This window comes from Phalacrocorax aristotelis, chromosome 5 (genome assembly GCF_949628215.1).
Source record: "Phalacrocorax aristotelis chromosome 5, bGulAri2.1, whole genome shotgun sequence".
Classification (NCBI taxonomy): Eukaryota; Metazoa; Chordata; class Aves; order Suliformes; family Phalacrocoracidae; genus Phalacrocorax; species Phalacrocorax aristotelis.
In genome coordinates, this window is record NC_134280.1 from 18,801,515 (window position 1) to 18,822,930 (window position 21,416).

General features: G+C 64.1%; 2 protein-coding genes across 3 annotated transcripts; one reads left to right on the forward strand and one right to left on the reverse strand.

Annotated features, from left to right (window-relative positions):
- Positions 1 to 18: 18 nt before the first annotated feature.
- TMEM198 (transmembrane protein 198) lies at positions 19 to 5,396 on the forward strand. Of its 2 annotated transcripts, none has more exons than XM_075093262.1 (5): positions 19 to 158; positions 2,163 to 2,401; positions 2,509 to 3,084; positions 3,314 to 3,522; positions 3,982 to 5,396. In XM_075093262.1, the coding sequence occupies exons 2-5, from the start codon at positions 2,212 to 2,214 to the stop codon at positions 4,126 to 4,128; spliced, it is 1,122 nt and encodes a 373-aa protein (XP_074949363.1). In that variant the 5' UTR covers positions 19 to 158; positions 2,163 to 2,211; the 3' UTR covers positions 4,129 to 5,396. The 2 variants fall into 2 exon arrangements, with proteins under 2 accessions (XP_074949363.1, XP_074949365.1); XM_075093264.1 differs by having other exon boundaries at positions 23 to 158; positions 3,314 to 3,504.
- OBSL1 (obscurin like cytoskeletal adaptor 1) lies at positions 5,123 to 21,202 on the reverse strand. The gene is made up of 25 exons (XM_075093265.1): positions 19,982 to 21,202; positions 18,956 to 19,225; positions 18,491 to 18,751; positions 17,835 to 18,140; positions 17,428 to 17,712; positions 17,056 to 17,331; positions 16,646 to 16,918; positions 13,848 to 14,120; positions 12,831 to 13,103; positions 12,216 to 12,491; positions 11,717 to 11,992; positions 11,351 to 11,626; positions 10,801 to 11,082; positions 9,713 to 9,988; positions 9,301 to 9,576; positions 8,943 to 9,209; positions 8,516 to 8,785; positions 8,167 to 8,433; positions 7,638 to 7,904; positions 7,177 to 7,289; positions 6,862 to 7,015; positions 6,599 to 6,760; positions 6,342 to 6,446; positions 5,954 to 6,220; positions 5,123 to 5,711 (listed from the first exon to the last, which is right to left on the reverse strand). Exons 1-25 carry the CDS (start codon positions 21,018 to 21,020, stop codon positions 5,704 to 5,706), a joined length of 6,798 nt encoding a protein of 2,265 aa, XP_074949366.1. The 5' UTR covers positions 21,021 to 21,202; the 3' UTR covers positions 5,123 to 5,703.
- Positions 21,203 to 21,416: the final 214 nt, after the last annotated feature.

The window sequence follows — 21,416 nt, forward strand, 5'->3', positions numbered from 1 at the left end:
CCCCGGCCGGCGGCGTGACGCGGCGCGGTGACGTCAGGCGGAGCTGTCCGCTCAGCACCGCGCGGCGGGCCGCCCCGCCAGCATGCGCGGGGGCCGGGGCCGGGGCCGGGAGCGCCGGTGGTGGCGGGGCCGGTACCGCTGCGGGGCCGGGAGCGCAGGTGGGAGCGGGCGGGGCGGGGCGGGGCGGGACGAGGCCGCGGGGGGCGGGGGCAGCAGGCGGGGGACGCGCCGGGCCTCTCGGGGGAAGGGCTCGGGCCCCCGGGTGCTGCCGGCCCCCCGCACGGCGGGAGCGATGCGCCGTGAGCGGGATGGGGGTGCGGGGCCCGGCGGGGCGCCCCCCGGGACCCCCGCCCCGAACAAAGAGAGGGGCGGAGCGGCCCCGCGCCCCGGCGGCCCTTGCGGCTGTCGCCTAGTAACGCCGCGCCCGGCTCGGGGCCCGGCAGCGGGGCCGGACGGGGGGTGCCGCGGGGAGGGGGGCGGGCGCCCCGGGCCCCCCCCAGCGCTGCCCCGGGTCCCCCCAGCGCTGCCCCGTGCGGCGCAGGGAGGGGAGGGCGGCGGGCCCGGGGCAGGCGGCGGCGGGAGCCCGGGGCTGCGGGGAGGGCGGCAGCAGGTGGGTAAGTCCCGGCGCCAATGAGCAGGCGCTGGGCTCCCCTAGCAACAGTGCCCGCGCCAATGGGCGCCGGGAGCTGCCTGCAACGCTGCCTGCAACCCTGCCCGCAAGCCTGCCGGAGATGGGATTTCCCGGGCGACCTTTCCCCGCGGCCCTGGCCCCGGCCAGGCGTGGGTTGAGGGGCAGGGAGCAGCACCTTGCTGCACTCCCCTCTGCCCTGCCGTCCCCTGCCCTGCGCTGCCATCCCTGCCATGCCCCATCCCCGGCCCCCTGGGCACAGCCGGCCAGCAGAGCCCTGCTTTCACCCGACACGGGGCAGTCACCCCCGGCACCGTCACCCCCGGCACCTGCGCTTAAAGTCCAATCCTGCTTAGTGTCCGCCAGGGGCTCAGTGCTAGGCTGCCTGCTCCCTGCGTGCCTCTTTCCCCGGGGATTAGGCGCCCCACTCCGCTTCCCCAGGGGGATTTGACCAGGTTGGTGTTCCCTTTGCCATCCGGAGGGAGGGGAGGAGGCCAGTGGTGGGGGAAGAGGTGCTGGTGGAGCCTGGCCCGGGCAGCAGGAAGGTGCTGGGCAATAGAGAGGCGTGACTGGAGCCTCTGCCCTCTTCACTGCCCCTTCCTGGTGCTCTGGTTCTATGAGCTATCCTGAGCCGGCTGCTTTAACGTGGCACTTGGAAGGACTGGTGCTGGCACGGGGACAACTGGTGACAATAAACCCATGCTAAACCAACCGAGCCCGGAAAGGTGCCAGGGGAGAAAAGGGATGCTGGAACCAGCTCCAGGTGGGAGTGGGCAGACGGCTGCTCTAATTAGGTTTAAGCTGGAGCTGGATCAGTCTTTGTCAGGGATTATGACCCCTCCGTCTGTGTAGGCACTGCGGGGGGCCTGGCAACCGCCTGCTTGGTGTCCCGGCACGGCTATGGCATTTTGGGTGAGCCCTTGGGTAAGGGGCAGTGCCAGCCAGGGCTGGTCCCCCTCTGGCCCCATGGGTCTGCGTGGGAAGGCTGGATCCAGCACAGGGCCCTGCTTTGTTTTTACAAGGACACTAAAAGCTGGAGCAGGGATGAAAAATAGCCAGAAATATGATTAGAGGATTGGAGAAAATGCCTTGGAGTACAAGCTTTAAGAGCTCAATCTGGTTAGCCTATAAAAATAGAAGACTGAGGGGTGACTTAATTACTGAGCATAATTGCTTCACAGGCAGAAAATACCAGATAGTGGAAGTCTCCCTTTAATCGAGCAGAGAAAGGGTGCCAGAGAATCAGGCAGGAAATTGAAGCCACAGACAAATGATAAAGCGCTGCGTCCCGGCAGTGAAGTTTCCCGGGGTGCAGACGGGTGCCTCGGGGACAGTGTGTCCCTGCAGCCACCCTCTGGGTGACAGTCTGTGCCCCCGCAGCCCATGCAATTGAGGCTGTTCCCCCATTCCCTTCCTCCCACCCAGGTAGCGAGGGGCTGGAGTGGGTTTTTTGGCAGGTGGGTGCCGATTGCTGGGCATCACCATCTGGTACAGGCTGGCGGTGCTTCCAACCCCCTTTTCTCTCTCTCACCAGCCGGGGTGCAGCTTTGCCGGCGAGCCATGGGGCAGGAGCGGAGATTTTGATGCCTCTCCCGGGAGTCCCCAGAGCCATGACTGCAACTGTGCAGACGCTGCGGTTCAAGCTGCTGCCGCACGAGCCGGGCCAGGAGTGGGGTCACAGCTGCCAGCAGGAAATCGAGCGTCGCTACCAGGTGGTGCCCTCGGTGGTGTGTGCCATGTGCTGCCTCTTCGGCATCATCTACTGCTTCTTTGGTGAGCCAGGCCAGCCTGGTGGCTGGTGGGGCAAGTGGGGAGAAGGGCAGGAGGGAGCCAAGGGGGTTCTGGCCATCCACCCCCTGACTGTGGTGGTCTCTCCATAGGCTACCGCTGCTTCAAGGCTGTGATGTTCCTCACGGGGCTGATGTTTGGCTCCATCATCATCTTCATGCTGTGCTACAAGGAGCGGGTGCTGGACACACAGCTAAGCGTGGAGGCGTCAGTGGGCATCGGGCTGGGCATTGGTGTCCTATGTGGGCTGGTCACCATGCTGGTGCGCAGTGTCGGCCTCTTCATGGTGGGGCTGCTCCTGGGGCTGCTGCTGGCAGTGGCCACACTGGTGGTGATGGAGCAGTTCTACCACCCGCCGACAGTGTGGATCCCCATTGCGCTGCTCCTGGGCGTGGGGATGCTCTTCGCCGTCCTCACCCTGCAGTGGCAGCGCTTCTTCACCACCCTCTCCACTGCTGTCTTCGGCAGCGCCATCATGACCGTCACCGTCGACTACTTCATCGAGCTCTTCCTCCTGGTGCAGTACATTTATGAGCGCATCAAGGTGGCCCCTGCTCGACCTGTGTGCTGGTACAGCTGGGTCATCCTGGGCGTCTGGCCGCTCCTCACCACTCTGGGTGTCCTGGTCCAGTGGAAGGTCACGGCCGAGGGCTACTCCCACACCGAAGGTGCGTGGAGGCTGGAGGAGATGGACATGGCATGGGGTGGGTGCAGGAGCCAGGAGGGGGTGGGTGGGGGTTCCCAGCGCCTGGTTTGCATGCACAGATAAGGGGTTCGGGACTCTGCGGGGACATGGCGTGGCAAGGGGAGGCCTGAGTGTGCAAAGCCAGGGCTGGTTTGGGTGCCAGGAGGATTTTGGGGTGCTCCCTGGCACTCACAGGTGCCTCTGCCTCGCAGTGATCATCAGCCGGCAGCAGCGCCGCGTGCAGCTGATGCGCATCAAGCAGCGGGAGGACCGAAAGGAGAAGAAGAAGAAGCGGAGACCCCACCACCCACCGCCCCACCAGCACAAAGCCCACCCGCCTGAGCCTGCCTACCGCCGCAAGCCCAACCCTGTGCGCCGCTTCGATGGGGACGTGCTCTCCCCCGTGAGTCCCACACCCAGGGTAGAGATCTCCCCCGGCCTCTGTGGCTCTTTCTTCTCCATATGGGTGGGCTGGGGTGTGGAGAGGGGAGAGGTGCCCCAGCATCAGCTGGCATCCAAGCTCCTGGACGGACAAGGCCAGGGCATCCCAGGGACTGGGCAGCTCAGGAGGGGCTGAGCTGGGATGTGTCCACCATGGAGCACTTCAGCCTTTGCAAACAAATGTAAAGTGGTGGCCAGAAGTGCTGTGGCCACAGTAGAAACAGGCGGTGGGCAAGGTGCGAAGCATGCACCCAGGGAAAGGATAGGGCTGTGCGCCCTGCTGCAGTCAGCCCCCAGAGGGTCTGAGTGCTGGGGTGGGTGGGATTGCACAGGGCAGATTCTGGGGGGCTGCTGCAGAGCTTAGGGTGGGGTGAGAGAGGATGGAGTGGGCCAGGAGCAGAGCCCCTCCTCACTTTTTCTCCCCACCTCTCTCAAGCAGAGCTACATCCAGAGTTTCCGAGAGCGGCAGACAGGGCCATCCCTGAACAGCCTCATCGCCAGCTCTCACACCGTGGTGGACCTGGACTATGACTGCAGCTCCACTGTGCCCCTCACCACGGGCTCCGGCCCCGCCGTGCGGGTATAAGTCAACCCAGTGACCTCAAGTGACACCAGCACCCCAGCCTGCTCCGACAGACCCCCTGGGACAGGTGGGGCTGAGCCGTTGGCCCCTGGCAGCCACGCGTGCCTCGGGGCTGCAGATGGAGACCTGTCCTGGGGACATGTGGGACGTGGCTGGGTGAGCCCTGGCTGCCCATGAGGCCCGGAGGTGCTGGGGGAACCCTCCGGCAGGGACTTGGCCCAAGGACTGGGGACACCAGCACCCATGGATGCGTGGTGCAAGCAGCTCTGCTGGGGCGGGGGGTGCTTGAGCCCCTGCTGCTGTGTGTTTCCCTGTGGCTCGGGCATGCTCATCCTGCATCCCAACAGCTCCCTCCCCACGTTTGAGTCCTCCCTTCCCTGAGAGCAGCTCCCTGTGCCTGCCCCCACCCCATCGCACCCCCCCCAGCAACTCCCCAAGTGCCTGTGCCCCACATCCCTTCCTCAAAGAGCAGGTCCCCCAGCCCTCACCTCCCCTCCAGGGACTCCCCCGAGCATGTGTGCCCCATCCCATCTGGCCCTGAGAGCAGCTCCCAGGCAGTGCTTCCCAAAACCTGCCTCCTCAGAAGGTCCCCCTGCCCTGGACACCTTCCCTGCCCCTAGAGCAGCTTGCCTCCCCCACCTTTTCCCAAGCTGGACCAGGGTGGTCCTGGGGCAGAGGCTTCCAGGGACAGGTGGTTCTCGTGAGGATTCTGCCCTAGGGTGATGCTGCGTGCACCCTCCCCTTTCCCCCCCAAGATGTTTTAACAGGAGACAGGACATTGGTTCCAGCCTTCAGGCAGAGGCTGGGCTGCCTCAGGGACACAGGGACCCCCATGGTGTCAGAGGCCATCGCTGTTTTGCTGGCGACTGGATTTTATAGTGGCCAGTGGGGCCCTGGGTACGGGCAGAGCCTCTGGCTGGGGCAGGGTAGGGTGGGAGCCCCTGCCCAGAGTACTGCTGCAGGCAGAGGCTCCCGCCTTGTACATATTTCTCTTGCTGTGATTTGTATTAATTTATTACGGAGTGAGCCAGGACTTCCCCGTGGCCAGGCAGGCAGGATGGCAGCGAGACTGGACCGGGGTGCCCCCTTGGTTTTGGGAGCCCTCCCCATCCCCAGCCCAGCCCGGACAGCCCCGCTGCCCTGGGAACTGCATGTTTCTGCCAGGTGACCCCGTCCCCGCAGCGCCGCACCACCGTCCCCCTTTTCAGTCTCTTTTGTAAATGTGCCAAATGCTGCTGAGGCCACGGCCACACAGTAAAGAGCCTTTCGGAGCCCTGTGTGCAGAGCCAGGGGCTGTGCTGGGGGGCAGGGCCAAGGGGGTCCCTGAGGGCCGGGGTCCCCAGTGGTGCTGGGAGGGATGCAGAGCAGTGCCACTGCTCCTTCTCCTAACAGGAGCCTGGCTCAGTGGGGTAGATAAGCCATGTCAGAAAAAAATGCAGTTTAATGCAGAGCCCTGAGGCCAGACCAGGCTGGGGATGGTGTCTGTTTGTCCGTACATCCTGGCGGAAGCATGACCCCATCTCCCGGCAGCAGCGTCTGTCCACCTGTGTGCAGCCCCTTGGCACTGCATCCTGGCTCCTAGCTCCCTGGAGGGACAATGGGAGTCAGGGACAACTGCAGCATCCCCAGAGTTGGCGGAGCACCCCAAAGGGGTGTCCCAGCCAAGGGGAGCACAGACCCCTGGTACCATATCCATCCTGCTCCCCCCACCCCAGTTCTTGGACCCTTGCAAGCCATGGGGCGTGGGGACAGGGACCCTGGTGTCCCTCTGCTACGAGGCACAGTGGCACCACCAGCACCCGGTTGTGCCCCCCTGGTGCCTCCTCACCCTCCACAAGGAGCCGGGCGGTGGAGCGGTCATCGAAGGCATCGCAGGTGTACGAGTCCTCGTCCTCGGGGCCCACGCGGTGGATGATGAGCGTGCGGTAGCAGTCCAGGTTGCAGATCTCATACTTGTCACCAGCAAAGATCTCAGTGTCCCCACGGAGCCAGCGCACCCGGCCCCGGGCATGGGACACAGTGCACTCCAGTGTCGCCTTGTGCCGTGCCAGCACCGTCTTGTCCCGCAGTGGCTTCACAATCCGGATGGGGAGTGCTGGTGTGCAGGGGGGAGCCATCGGCATCGTGGGGCTCATGTGGGGTCCCCACGACCTGGTCCTGGTGCACCCCAGCCCTGGTGCTGGAGCCCAGCCAGCCCTTGCACCCTGTGCCAGTACCTTCCACTTGCAGGCTGGCCTCTGAGCTGACCATCCTGGCTGCAAAGCGGATGAGTCCAGCGTCCTCAGGGCGCACGCCGCAGAGCAGCAGGAAATGCCGGTTCCCTGGGGAGGGAGAGGCTGGCTCAAGGGGATTGTTATGGGCACCCCACGGCAGGCAGCATGCACAGATTCCCCCTTTGTCCACATAAACTCCCCTTAGTTGGATTTGCCCCCTCCCAGCCCCAAACTGAGTGTGGGGCTGCGTGCACCCACACCTTCTTGCCGTATCTTCACTGTGCTGGAGACCTTGATTTTCTCCCCATCCCGGAACCACTCGCCCTTCACGTCCCCGTGTGACATCTCACAGGTGAAGACGGCGTTGTCACCCTCCTGCACCTGGGCATCCTGCAGGTCCTGCACGATGCAGACCTGGCGCTCTGCAGATGAGGGGCAGGGTGCCAGGGTGGCCAAGGGCAAGGGGGAGCAGGCAGCGCAGGGTTTGGGGGTGGGTGTGCCCCTGGGAGGGGGGCGGCCATACCCTGGACATGCAGCGTGGCAGAGGCCTGGCAGTCACCTGCATCACAGGTGTAGATGCCAGCATCAGCCAGCTCACAGCGGCTCAGCTGCAGGACACGGCGCCGACCCGCCGAGTAGATGCGGCAGTTGGGCCCCGGACGCAGCTCCTGCCCGTCCTGCCCAGGGAGCACATGCTCAGGGGTGCAAGCAGGCAGCATGCTGCTGCTTTGCCTGCCCCTCCCCTGCCAACAGCCCCGGCAGGGAGGGCAGCAGCCGGGGGCAAAGGAAGGAAGAGGATGCAGCTGGGCGCTGCTTGAGGAGATCGGGGCACTCTCACCTTGAACCACTTCACCTCTGCACTGGGGCGAGACAGCTCGCACTCAAAGCTGGCGACTCCTGTCTCTGGGACACCCAGGTCCCGTGGGACCCTCACCATCATGACTGGAGGCTCTGAGGGGAGAGGACACAGGGCAGGAAGGTTTGGTAGGGCTTCGGGCTGCAGGGATGGGGAGCTGTGCCTGGGATATCTCAGCATGGGGCAAGGGTGGCACTTCCCGGGGCACTACAATGGGCAAGCACTGACCACTGGTGTCCCAGCTGGCTCTAGACCCAGACCCTGGCTGAGGGCTCCCCACTGTTAAGCTCACTTCTCCCTGGGGACAGGGGGACACCTGCCACCATGTCCCTAGAGTGGTCCAGCTCAGCCCTGGCTTCTCCCCCTGGGACCAAATGGCTGCAGGACAGCCAGCACTGGTGCCATGCATCCCCCCCACCCCGAGCCTGTCCTGGTTGCCATACCCCGCACAAGCAGGCGGGCACTGCAGCGCAGCGTGTCAGCAGTGAAGGTGACAGTGCCTGAGTCCTCCAGCACCAGCCCCTCCAGCATCAGGCTGTGCCCACAGCCCGTGGCACTGATCCGGCATGTGCCACTGGGCTTCACCCGGATGCCGTCCCGTGTCCAGACCCCGGGCACGCCGGGGTGAGACAGCTCCAGGTGGAAGGTGGCTGTCTCCTTCTCAAAGGTCTCCACATCTGCCAGCGGTGTCCGGATCGACACCTTCCGGGCTGCAAGTAACACATGTCCATGAGTGGGTGCCTGCTCCACCCCACAGACAGCGCCTCTCCAGTCTGTGCTTGCTGGACTGATCCCCTAACTCCAGCCCTTTTTATCAGGTGGCCACCCCTGCCCATCCCTGACCCCCATGCTCCCCTCCCTGTTTAACTACCCCAACCAGCTCTGCCCAGGCTCCTTCCTCCAGCCTGCAGCATCCTTGCAGCAGGCTGGCGCTCTCCCCATCCCCATCCCCATCCCCCATGGGGTACTCACGCTCCACGCAGAGCCTGGCCTGTGTGCGGTCATGCAGGCTCTCACAGCGGTAGGTGCCACGGTCAGCAGGGCAGAGGCAGTGAATGGTGAGGGTGCGCCGGCGCCCCGACTCCTGCAGCTGGTACTTGCTGCTTGGCTGGAGGAGGATGCCCTGCTTCAGCCACTGCACCTCAGCAGCCTCGTGGCTCACCTCCACCTCCAGGCACACATCCCCCTGCTCCTCTGCCACCACATCCTGCAGCCTCTGCGTGAACAGCACCTGCGCCTCTGCACAGCCCATGCACCAGGTCAGCATCTGGCCCTGGGGCTGTGCCCTGGGCTGTGCCTCAGCCAGCTCCTTCCCCCTTACCTCGCACGCTCAGCCGGGCTGTGCTCACCAGCCCCTCAGCGTTGGCTGTCACGGAGGCTGCGTCGCCCAGCTGGCACTGCCGCAGGGTGAGGCTGTGGCACAACCCGCTCCTCGTCACCAGTAGCCGCTCGCCAGGGACCACGGGCTGGCCGTTCAGCTGCCAGGTCACGGCCACGTCCCCAGGGGACACCAGGCACTTGAAGGTGGCATCGTCCCCCTCCAGCACTGTCAGGCTCTGCAGATCCTTGATGATCTCCACCACCCTGGGGACTACAGCTGGGGCATCAGGGCACAGCACCAGGGGACCCCATCCTGCAGAATCGCTGAGCATCCCCACAGTCCCCTGATGTTGCTGTGCCCAGCTTCCGCACTGCCCCCATGGCACAGGAATCCCCAGGATGGTGGCCAAGCCTCGGGCACAGCTCACCCTGCACTGTCAGTGTCGCCAGTGTCCGGTCATCATTGGACTCGCAGCAGTACTCGCCGGCATCCTTGGGCTCCACACAGCTCAGCACCAGCGAGCGCTCTCGCCCCTCCACCATCATCTGCCGGCGGGGGCTGGGCGCCAGCACCCGCCCGTCCTTCCACCACACCACGTCGCCCCGCGCCTTGCAGAGCTCGCACCACAGCACCACCCGCTCACCCTGCCGTGCACGCACGTCTGACAGCCCACGCAGGAACTTCACCTGCAGCTCTGCATGGCCAAACGCCCAGCATCAGCACCTGCTGCTTCTGGGGTGGGGTGGGGGGTCCCCAGACACCCCCACTGCCCCCCCGCTGCTCACCTCGGACGCTCACATCGAACTGCATCTGGTCGTGGGGGGAGAGGCAGGTGTAGATGCCGGTGTCCTCCTTGGCCACGTTGTGGAGGACGAGGCTGTGCACGCGGCCGTCCTGCCGCAGCTCGCAGCGCTCGCTGGCCACCGCCACCTGCCATGGGCCCAGCCAGGTGACATCAGCTCGCTCTGTGGAGGCGATGGCAGAGAGGACGGCACTGCCACCCTCCAGCACCAGCAGCTTCTCCCGCTCCTCCCGCTTGTTCACAAACAGCACGGGTGCCTCTGTGCCAGGGGAGCATCAGGCTTAGCTGTACCCCCGCCGGTGGCACCAGCATGGGATGGGGACACAAAGCATCCCGGAACAGGGCAGGGGACTGCTCCTGCCCCCAGCACAGGTGAGGGACATCTCCAGGCTCACCTTTCACACGCAGCATGAAATGCACCTCGTCATCACCAGCATCACAGAGGAAGATGCCACTGTCACCCAGCTCCACTTGCCTGATGGTGAGGCTGCGTGCGGGGCCCTCGCTGCACACCAGCAGCCGCCCACCTGAGCACAGTGTCTGTCCATCCTTCTGCCACTGTGCCACTGCCGTCTCCGGGGACAGCCGGGCCACCAGCGTCACGCTGTCCCCCTCCAGCACCTCCAGCGGGCTCTGCGCTTCCTCCTTGTTGACAATGCGCACGGGCTGGGCTGGGGATGTGGGGGACAAGGCAGGGTTCAGCGGTGTCCCCACAGCGTTGGGCAGCGCAGGGACAGGACCACTGTGAGCGGAGAGGTGGCAATGCCCAGTGTGTCACCATGGGGCAGGAGGGCTCTGGGGCTGATGAGGTCATGGTGCATCCAGCTGCAGGATGACTTAAGGGGCTGGGGGTTGCTGTGGGGCTGGCTGGGGGTCATGGTGGGTCTGGTTGGGAGTCACGGTAGGACCAGTTGGGGGTTTCAGTGGGGCAGCCATGCAGATCTGGCAGGATCTGGCAGCTCAGGGTCCCCTCAGGGAAGGGGCCCCAGGCAGGGATGGCAACAGAGCCCATTGCTCCTGCATCCCTCCCTGCACAGGCAACTCAGCTGCTGGCTTGAGGTCATTAATTTTGGTGTCCCCCTGTTCCCAAGCGCCTTGCTGGGGAGCTAGGAGACCTGCCCGCACCAGGCCCTCTCCCACCCCACCCAGTTCTCCATCCCCAGCTGATAAGGGTCCAGGCTGAGTTCAGCCCTTGGCAGCCGAAGCAGGAGGAGCGGCGCCTGGGAGCCAGCTGAGGCTAAATTTAACCAGCCCCTGGCTGGGGGAGGCAGGAGGACGCGTCTCACTGTAACCCTGACACGTCCCTTTCTGACCAACAGCTCCTACAGTGTTGGGGACAGGGCTCCCGCCCTCCCCTGCCACACTGCCAACCTGGCCTCTGCCATCAGCAGGGTCACAGAGGTGTCCCCTCCCCTTGCCCAGGGCTATGGCACGATCCCACCATGCTGGGTGTCCCCAGCGCACCAAGCTCCTGCTGGCTCACCTGACACCTCCACGGTCATCACCACATGGTCGCTGGCAGCATCACAGACGTAGCACCCTGAGTCGCAGGGCTGCGCCCCACAGATGGTGAGCTGCCGCAGCACCCCGCGGGCCTCAACCCGCACCCGCTCACCCGGCTGCACCTCCTGGCCATCCCGGAGCCAGCGCACAGTGGCATCGGGCCGGGACAGCTCACAAGCCAGCACCAGGTCCTCCCCAGCCACCAGGCAGTGATGCTCCGTGGCACCCGTGCTGCCCATGATGGTCACCGGTGGCTCTGGGACTGGAGAGACAGGCTGTCACCATGGGAGCAGCAGCCTGTGCCAGGTGCTGCAATGGCTGGATATTGTCTTGACGTCCTCTGGCTGCAGCTGGGCAGTGCAGGTGTTTCTACAGAGCCCCCACGTAGATGCAGCCCTCTCCTTGTGTCCCCGCCTCCAGCCTCCCCATGCTTGCTGCCACCCGGCCCAGATCCACACCAGCCGGGCAGCAGACAGGGACCCACCTTGGTCCTCACACCTTGGCCATCCCCCCCAGGACCTCCCACTCACCTTCCACAGTGACAAAGAAGACGATGCTGTCATCACCAGTGTCACAGAGATACTCCCCCGTGTCCCTGCCTGTGGCACCCAGGACGACGAGGGAGCGGCGTGCCCCATCCTCCTCCAGCCGCACGCGCCCTGTGTCCTGCAACTTCTCCCCATCCTTGTACCACTTCACTTCCCCATGAGCGTGTGAGAGGTGCACCTCCAGCACCAGGTCCTCCATGGCTCGGCAGTGCCGGTGGGTTGGCAGGACATCCCTCTCCAGGATCCTGACGAGCGGGTCTGTAGCACCCAAAACCCAACAGAGCTGGGGTCTCCAAGGTCCATGTACCCAGCACCCCCTGCCAGTCTGTCCCTCAGTTTCTTGCTCACCCAGCACTTGGACGGTGAAGGTCACTGTGTCATCGGCAGCATCACAGATGTATTTTCCAGAGTGCTCAGCTCGGGCCGCAGGGATGAGCAGGCGGCGGTGGGCACCCTCCTCCTCCAGGACCAGGCTGCCCCCAGCCTCCAGCCTGACGCCGTCCTTGGCCCAGTGCACAGGCGCATCCGCGCAGGACAGCTCACAGCCCAGCGTCACTGTATCTCCAGGGGACACCACCACGGCAGGGGGAGGTCTGCAGGGCTGCAGGATCCTCACTGGTGGCTCTGCAAGAATGGCATGGCCATGACGCAAAGCAGCGTAGGGAGAACACAGCCATGGGAATGCCTCTGCTGCCAGCCTCAGGTGAGCACCGGTGCTGAATGGCCCAGGGGGTGGGCACCCACCAGCTTCATCACCATGGAGGAGCCAGTCCCCCTCACCCAAGCTGGGAAAGACCTTGCGGCTGGACCCCCATCAGTGCCTCCTTGCTCCCGTGTCCCCACTGACCTGACACCTTGACGTCGAAGGAGACAGCCTCATCCTTGCTCTCGCAGATGTACTCGCCTGTGTCCTCCGCGCTGCTCCTGGGGATGAGGAGGCAGCGCCAGGCCCCCTCTGCCAGCAGCAGCAGGTTGTTAGTCTCATCCACCTCCAGCCCATCCTTGAACCAGCACACAGGAGCATCCGGCACGGAGAGCTCGCACCGCAGCTCCACACGCCCTGGTGCCTGCACTGGCAGCTCCAGCGAGCGCTGTGGAGGGTGCAGGATCCTCACTGGTGGCTCTGCAGGACATTTGGAGGAAGGGTGTGAGACCTGCTTTCTTCAATGCTCCTGGCTCTGCTGTCCCTACTTACTGTCACCTGCGTCTCTGTCCCTGTGGGGCTGCATGGATGCTACAGACTCTCACCCCATTGCAAAGGGGCAGGAGCTTCTCAATGCCAGGGGCGGTGGGCACATAGTGCCAGCCCAGCACAGCTGGAGGGGGACACCCACCAGTCCCTGGGTGATCCAGCTGCACCCCACCTCTGTGATGCTGAGAGCAGGGAGCAGGGCTGGGGACCCCATGGCACAGAGACGGGGCAGTACTGCCCTGCCCAGGACATCCCTGCTGTGCCACCAACCTGCCACCAAGACATTGTAGGAGACAGATGCATCCCTGGCGTCGCAGACGAACTCCCCCGTGTCCTGTGGCTGGGCACAGGGCAGCACCAGCCGGTGCCGTGGCCCCTCCTGCTCCAGCACCAGGCTCTCGCCCACCTCCACCTCTTCCCCATCCTTGTACCAGCGCACAGGGGCCGCCGGGCAGGACAGCTGGCACCACAGCTCCACGCGCTGCCCGGCTGCGTAGGTGTGGGGGACGTCCTCATTGGAGCCGACAATCCTCACTGGCGCCTCTGCCAGGGGACACATGGAGGGGCTCAGCCGCAATGCTGGGTGAGCCCCACATGAGGACGGCAGTCCCCAGGCAGCTCACCGCTCACAGTCACCCTGAAGCTGGTGGCATCATCCTCAGCATCGCAGGTGTACACCCCCGAGTCGGACGGCATGGCTGTGGGGATGTGCAGCCTCCGCCAGCATCCCTCTGAGCAGATGGCCAGGGCCTCAGTTGGGACCACAGCCTTGCCATCCTTCAGCCAGTGGACAGGGGTATCTGGGGGGGACACCTGGCACTCCAGCAGCACGGGCAGCCCTGCCAGCACCTCCTGGAGCTGCTGTGCCTCAGATGCCAGGGCAACATGGATCTGGGGGGCTGAGAAGACCAAGACCCTGCATCAGTTGGCCTCCATCCTACCTGCCCTGGGGCCAGCAGCCAAGTCATCCCAGCCCTGGGGTGCTGGTAGCTGAAAGGCGAGGGAGGACCAGGGCTGGGGTGCAAGATGGCATAGCCCATGGGCAGGCAGCGTGGCTGTGCCCTGGGGTGAGGAGGGGCAGTGTGGCACAGGACTCTGGGAGGAGACAGAGCAGCTGACCGGCCCCTGCCTGCATTCTCCTCCAGCCCAGGGGCACAGGCAAGGAACTTCTCACAAGGAGGCAAGGGGCAGCTGAGATGCTGCAGCTGCCAGTGGTACGGCAGTGTGAGCAGGGAGCCAGGGCAGAGGGAGAAGAGGGAGAGTACCATAGCTGTGTGTCACACCCACCTGCCACAGTGATGGTGTAGAAGACAGAATCCCCGCCGGCATCGCAGACAAACTCCCCCGTGTCCTGTGGCTGGGCACAGGGCAGCACCAGCCGGTGCCATGGCCCCTCCTGCTCCAGCACCAGGCTCTCGCCCACCTCCACCTCTTCCCCATCCTTGTACCAGCGCACAGGGGCTGCCGGGCGGGACAGCTGGCACCACAGCTCCACGCGCTGCCCGGCTGCGTAGGTGTGGGGGGCGTCCTCATTGGAGCCGACGATCCTCACTGGTGCCTCTGCCAGGGAGAGATGTGGGGCTCAGCTAGGATGTAAAGACCAGAGTGGGTGATGGTGGCAGTCACAGCCCTGTGTGGAGCAATGGCTTCACCAGCTCGTGGGCTTTAAGGCTGGAAGGCACCACCTCATCTGTGTCCTGCATAGCACAAGCAGCTGGGCTGCCCTGCCCAGGGCTCCCTCCGCTCCTCACCCATCACACCCAGCAGGAGCACCCAGCTGCCAGCTGGCTGTAAATCGCTGCTGTGCCCTTGCTCCCATGGTACCTACCCTGCTCTGCCCCAGGGCGGAGCTGAGGGATGTGGAGGGAGGATGCAGGTAGGCAAGTGTCTCATTAGCGAGTCCCAGCACTGCTAATTGGGTCTGTGGTGCCAGCACCAGCCCCTGTGGCTGTTCTATGAAGGGGTGCCTACCCTCTGCCTGTCTCCCCATTTTGGAGGCTGCCAGGTCTTGGCTGGTGCTTCTGTCTTGGATCAGCCTTGGCATTTGCTGACACTGTGGTGCAGGCATGTGGCTTACTTGTGGCTGGCAGCCCCATCCCTCCAGCTCACTGGGACCCAGGACCCCATGCCAGATCACAGTGCTTGCTAAACACCAGCATTAATGGGTTATACATGAAATGTGTGCCACTGTCCACATCTCCCCGCTGACTTGAGTTGGATCTCTAAAGGCAGAGGGGGTCCCACTACAGGCTTTAGGTGACCAGCTGTCCTCTCTCCTGGGAGAAGGTCAGGATGTGGCCCCTGCCTGCAGCAGCCAACACTGCCTGCCTGGCCATGCACGTTTCAGTGGGCCATAGCTGGCCTGGAGTCTGCCATGGATGTGCAGCTGGCCTGCGGCTCCAGGCAACAATGGGGCACAGCCAGCACCAGAGCACGCTGGTGGCCAAGCAGTGACCTGCCCTTCTCATGGCCCGCAGTTGCCCCACGCTGGGCATCTGGGCTGCAAACTTCCCAGACAGCTTCCAGCCACGATGCCCAGGCTCAGCAGTGCACCGCAGCCCTGCAGCGTGCCAGAGCGGCGTGGTGCCAGTTTGCAGCATTCAACCTGCACCACGCTGAGTCTGCATCCGCCCGGCTCCCTGATCAAACGCTTGGTGGCCGCCTGTCTCCCTGGACCTGCTAAAAGCAATCACGTCACTGAAGTGCAGCTGGAGATGTTGAACGGCACTGAAGCGAGGAGGGGGCAACGTGCCAGCTCTCAGTGGGCAGCACTGCTCTGGCCCCAGCCCTGCTGCTGGCTGTGAGGGAGCCCTAGCACTCAGCAGCTGCTGGAAAACCCAGAAGCACATGGGGGCAGTTGGGTTTGAGGCAGGCAGGCTCCACACTACAGCAGCCCCTGGGGGATAGATGGCATGCCTCAGGGAAACCCAAGCATGCCACCGCAGGGCATCTTGCAGCAGCTAGCCTGGCATTTGTGCCAGAGGGGTGCGCCAGGCCGAGCCTCCTGGCACCTGCAGTGAGCCCCGCCAGGGACACCAATGGCCAAATCCTGATCAAACAGACCCAGCCTCTCTAAAACCCTTCCACCTAAGTTATGCAAAGCTGCTCAGCTGAAAGGGTGAGCTTCAGCAGATGGTGTTTCCCCCTCCCACCCTAGAGAAGCCGAGCTCTCCATGCCCCACAACCCTGCAAGGCAGATGATGCCTTCTGCCTCTGCCCAGAGCACATGCTGCCTGTCCTTCCCACTGGCAATTTTGCCTTTATCACACTAAACCCCTCCCAGTGGTCACCACTTCACTGACTCTTCCAGCATGTCTCATCACTCATCCCATCTTCAATCCTACATCCTCCGCCATCGACTTTGGCACTTTGCGACATATTAACACTGTGGAGAGGTTTTACTGCTGTGGTTTCGGAGCCTTTCAAGTGGGCTTTAGCTCTGCCCCTGTCACCTTCCTGTGGTTGCGGGACTGAGTGTTTCGAGGCCAACAAGGGGAAGCCTTTCACTCGCTTTCAGCTCTCATTATCCTCTGCCTGCCAGCGACGCCAGTAGCAGCTCCATGGCCGGGGCAGCCGCGGCAGGAGGCCATCCCAGGCTTGCACCCACCAACCACCACCCAATCATTGGTATCCAGGCAACTGTTAATTTTCAGGTCAGCAATTAACACCGTCCATCAAAGCGATGTCCAGCCGTGAGTCACCCCATGCCAGGTGCTGGGCACTTGTACCCACTATTTTTAGGAACTCAGAGGGCTTGTTTACTGGCTATGGGAGAGGTCCAGCAAACACCCCAGCATGGGGGTGCTGGGTGCCAGCCCTCAGGCGCCCCAATGTTTCAGACCAGCAGAGCAAGCTGTCCGCTTTGCCAGTCAGTCTGGGTGGTTTTACACACCAGAGCTGCCACAAAGACCCTGCCTGCCTGACATGCAGCTGAGGACACAGCAAGGGCATCTCTGATGAGCATCCCCAACCCCAGATCAGCAAGTGACAGCAACACCGTCAGCGACATGTGCTGTGGCACCCTGCACCACCAAAGAAAGTCCCCCCAGGATGTGACCTCACCAGCCCATCTGCATCACACCCACCTGCCACAGTGATGGTGTAGAAGACAGAATCCCCGCCGGCATCGCAGACAAACTCCCCCGTGTCCTGTGGCTGGGCACAGGGCAGCACCAGCCGGTGCCATGGCCCCTCCTGCTCCAGCACCAGGCTCTCGCCCACCTCCACCTCTTCCCCATCCTTGTACCAGCGCACAGGGGCTGCTGGGCGGGACAGCTGGCACCACAGCTCCACGCGCTGCCCGGCTGCGTAGGTGTGGGGGGCGTCCTCATTGGAGCCGACGATCCTCACTGGCGCCTCTGCCAGAGATAACACAGGGGTCAGCATGGGCGCCCAGTTGATGGCAGCTTTCAGACCTATCATGAGGGCAAGAAGAAGGGCAGGAGCACTGTCAGTAGGTGAGGTCCAGGCTCCTGCACACAGCTCCCCAGCTCACCAGTCACAGACACCGAAAAGCTCACGGCATCATCCCCAGCATCACAGGTGTATGTGCCGGTGTCCAAAGGACCTGCTGAGCGGAGGAGCAGCCTCCGCACGCAGCCCTCTGCCTGCACTGCAATAACATCGTCCAGGGGCACGGCCTCGCCATCCTTCAGCCAGTGTACGGGGGCACCCGGGGGAGACACCTGGCACTCCAGCAGCACGGGCAGCCCTGATGGGACCTCCCGGAGCAGCTCAGCCTCGGGCACTGGAGCAATGCAGACCTGTGGGGCTGAAAGACATCGTGGAGGGGTGAGAAGCATCCTCCAGTATGAGAGCCCCTGCTGCTCTTCTCCTGGCAGGACCCCAGGGCAAGTGCCCCGCTGACCTTGCACATGCAGTGTGGCTGAGTCCCGCACGCCACCAGACACGAAGGTGACCTGAGCCCCGCTGTCGGCCAGTCGTGCTCCCCTGATCAGCAGTGAGTGCTCCGTCCCGCAGTGCTGCACCCTGCACCGGCCACCCACCTCCTCCTCCTCCTCCTTGCCCAGCCTGGCACCGTTGAGGAACCAGGTGCCTTGCACCGTGGCTGACAGCTCCAGGGAGAACCGTGCATCCTCACCGTCCTGCACCCGTGCATCCTGCAGACCCCTTTCCAGGTGAGCTGCCGGGGCTGGAACAGAGCCAGACTGAGCCCCAGTGGCACCGGCCAGCAGCGTGCTGTGGCACGACATCCCAGCTGGCCCCTTGGGAAGAGCTGGGTCCCAGAGGGGATCCCCAGCTCGGCACCCTCACCAAGATGCACAGAGCCAGGGAACTCCACGGGGCAGCTCCGGCCATGCTCGTTGGCGGCGCAGACACGGAAGCAGTAGTCGGCCTCGCGAGGCACACTGTCACCCAGCACCTGCACGCGGCCGGGCAGGTCGGTGGTGAGGCACTGCACCCACTCGCCCCCTGCCACCTCCCGCCGCTCCAGCAGGTAGTGGCTGGGGGGGCGGAGGTGGGCATCGGGCGCGGGGCACCACATCAGCAGGGCCGCGTTGCTCTCTGCCACGCTCATCTTGGCTGCAACCGGCACGCTCGGGGGGTCACGCTTCACACCTGCAAGTCACAGCCCATGTTGCCCGCTTGGGGACAGCAGCGAGGCTCCCAGCAGAGTGGCAGAAGGGCTGAATGGGGTTATACAGCCGGTTTCCCCGGGGATCCTCTCTCTGGTGGAGAGGATGGATAGGATGGTCTTGCTCCTGTGTAGCATGGTGCTGGTTACAGGGGCATGTGAGTGCCAGCAAGGCTGGGGCCCTGCAGACCTGCTAAAAGCCCCCTTCCCCAAAAAGCTATCATCATCATCACGTCCCCAGTGTACTGGGTGCCCATCCCTTCTCTCCCCAGTGTCAGCCCCCTGGGAATGGGCAGGATGGAGGATGCGGGGCCCCTCCAAGCCTGGGGCTTACACTTGACCCGGAGCTGGGAGGATGTTTGCGAGTGCCTGACAGCAAAGGAGATGATGCCTGCATCCTGGCGGGTGACATGCACCAGCACCAGGAGGTGTGTCCTGCCGAAGCTCTTCAGCACGGTGCGGGGCGACTCCTGCAGCTGAAGCCCATCCCGGCTCCAGCAGATCCCCTCCAATGCCTCCTGTGTCTCCACGCAAAAAACTGCGTTCTCCCCCTCCATCACGTCCAGCTTCCGTGGCAGCCGCTTCACAATCACCCCTATGAGACGAGATGTGTGAAGGCTGGGAAGGGATGCTGGGGAGTGAGCTGGGCTCCCCTGGGTGGGAGCAAGGAGGAGGAGGAGGAGGGGGAGGTCAAGGAGGTGAAGCAGCAGGTGCCATGGCCAAACGGTGGGAAGGCAGGTGCAGGGGGCGGTGGGGAGCCTGGCAAGTAGAGCCATGCTGTCAGAGACCTGCCCCCCACCTCGGACAGAGACCTCGGCGATGCTGCGCCCCTTGTCCTTCATCTGGCAGAGGTAGATGCCATCGTCATCGGTGCGGGCATCGCGGATGGTCAGGCGCCGCAGCACGCCTCGCTCCTCCATCATGTACTTGTGGCTGGGCTGCAGCTCCCTGTCCTCCAGGTACCAGGCAGTGGGGATGGTCTCCAGCGGCACCTGGCACTCCAGCACAGCATCCTCCCGCTCTGCCACCTCCACATCTGCCAGCTGCACCTGGAACCGCAGCCGGTGCTCTGCCAGCGGGAGAGATGGACGCTGAGGCCATGCAGGGCACGGGACCTGCCAGCAGCCCTTTTCTTGGGGCTCTCCCAGCTCACAAACAGCACCAAGCCCTTGGCCCTTCTCTGCCCCTCTCTTCTTCGGCCCACATGGAACAGGCATTAGCCTGGGAAGCACATTCCCCAGAGGAGGGGGAACCAGAGCACAGGCTGGGGACACTGAGCGATGCCCCCAGCATCTCAGCAGGGAGTTTTGGGGGACGCAGGAGCGTGCATGCCAGCACTCCACAGCAGGCGTCTTAGTGGAGGGGAGCAGTGGGGTGCAGGCGAGGGATATACTAGATGCCGGGTCACCCCAGAGCGGGCTGTCCCCACCTGGTAGGGTGGTGCAGGGGGCTGGGGCTGCCACCAGTGCAGATGCTTGGAGCTGTGCCCTGCAGGGCTGCCTGCCAAAACCACTTGGCGCTTCCAAGGGAATTTGTCACCAAGGCACTGTCCCCCCCTCCCCACTCGTGGCTGGACACCCGCTGCCCTCCAGAGACACCACCTCTCTGCTTGCAAGGAGAGAGAGGCACAGAGGAGGGCACAGGACCCTGGTGGAGCCCAGCATCTCCAGCTTCCAGCCCACAGCATTGTGACCCCAGCTGTATGGGGCAGGAGGGAGCCCAGAGATGCTGGGCTCACACGCAGACACATCCCTGCCGGATGAAAGGCCCTGGACCCCCCCTCCAGCACCTAGCTGCCCCTGGCAGCGCTTGGCTGCACTCCTACCTTTCACCTGGAGCTGAACTGCACTGAGGGTCTGGCCAGCGGTGTTGGACGCAGTGCAGATGTACAGCCCCTGGTCCTGGGGTTTGCAGTACAGCACCTTGAGGATGAAGTAGCCCTCACGGTCCTCGTAGACAAGGTGCCTGCGGCCAGGGATGAGGGGCTTGCCGTCTTTCTGCCAGACAATCTCTGGCTTGGGCTTGCCGGTGACGTAGCAGCGAAACTTGGCATGCTTCCCCGCGCTCACAGCAAATGCCTTGGCCCCCGGCACCCTGGCAGGCACTGCACCGTTGGGCACCCAGGTCTCCAGTCCTGCGTGTCGTCCTGCCGCATGCTGCTGCCGCCACTGCTGCCGCTCTGCCAGCAGCTCAGGGCCATCAGCAGGACAGCTATTGGGGAGCCCATCCAGTGGCACCCGCGGTTCGACCAGGAGCACGGCAGCAGCCAGAGCCTCCTGGGAGCCACTGCGTGCCCGGCACACGTACACCCCCCCATCTGGGGGCCGGGCGCTGAACAGCTTCAGGAAGTGCCAGTCCTCTGGCTCCTGCCCCACCATGAAGTGGCTGGTCTCGAAGAGGTCAGAGAGCTTGCGACCATCCTTCTCCCACTCCAGTACTGGGCAGGGCTGCCCAGACACCCTGCAGGTGAACATCACATCCTCCCCCCGGCACACCCGTGTGGATGAGGGGGCAACAAGGAAGGTGAGTGCCTCGCCACCCAAGCATCCCTCTTCCCGGGGCTCCCCCTTCTCCACCTTCAGCGTGGCAGCAGCGTAGGTCTCACCAACGCTGTTCTTGGCCTTGCAGACATAGAGTCCACTGTCCTGTGGGGTGGTGCAGGACACCAGCAGGCTGTACAGGTCCCCCTTGGCCTCCATGTGGAAGCGGCCTGAGGGCTCGATAGGGGTCTTGTCTTTCTCCCAGAGGATGCTTGGGCGGGGGTCACCTGTGATCTGGCAGCTCAGGACTGCATCAGCGCCACTTTGCACCGTGAAGGCACGTGGATAGGCCAGGAACCTGGGGGCTCCCCCAAGCCCCTCCATTGCCACCTTCCTAGGGTCACAGCAGGCAGTCAGCCAGGGTAGCAGCAGGAATCACCAGCCTGGGGGGGACGCACAGACCAAGAGGGACAGGGGCTGAGGCTACGGCAAAGGGACCAGCATGGAGCACCACCAGGAGGGACTCCTGCCCAGAGCAAAGCTCCCAGCACCAAGCCTGTGCTGCAGGAGCATCACCATCACTCTGAGCACCCGCACCCCACCAGATACATTCCTATCTCAGCCCAAATCACCCATTTCCCAGCCCAGCAGCAATAGAAGAGGTGACAAAAGGGGCTCTTTGCACCCAGAGAGGCTGGGGTGCCCACAGCCCAGGCTGCCTGCCCCAGGGTCACAGTGGGGACCCCAGCTCCGGGGCAGGGGACCCCTGCCTAGATGGGG

What these genes read in the sequence shown, in the direction of transcription:
- TMEM198 (XM_075093262.1), top strand. Translation starts at nt 2,212, where the DNA reads ATGCCTCTCCCGGGAGTCCCCAGAGCCATGACTGCAACTGTGCAGACG. An exon ending in CATCATCTACTGCTTCTTTG is followed by an intron (nt 2,402 to 2,508) that starts GTGAGCCAGGCC and finishes GTCTCTCCATAG; the next exon opens with GCTACCGCTGCTTCAAGGCT. An exon ending in GGGCTACTCCCACACCGAAG is followed by an intron (nt 3,085 to 3,313) that starts GTGCGTGGAGGC and finishes TCTGCCTCGCAG; the next exon opens with TGATCATCAGCCGGCAGCAG.
- OBSL1 (XM_075093265.1), bottom strand. Translation starts at nt 21,020, where the DNA reads ATGGAGGGGCTTGGGGGAGCCCCCAGGTTCCTGGCCTATCCACGTGCC. An exon ending in CTCCCAGCTCCGGGTCAAGT is followed by an intron (nt 18,141 to 18,490) that starts GTAAGCCCCAGG and finishes TGTGACTTGCAG; the next exon opens with GTGTGAAGCGTGACCCCCCG. An exon ending in TTTCATGCTGCGTGTGAAAG is followed by an intron (nt 9,577 to 9,712) that starts GTGAGCCTGGAG and finishes CCCCTGGCACAG; the next exon opens with AGGCACCCGTGCTGTTTGTG.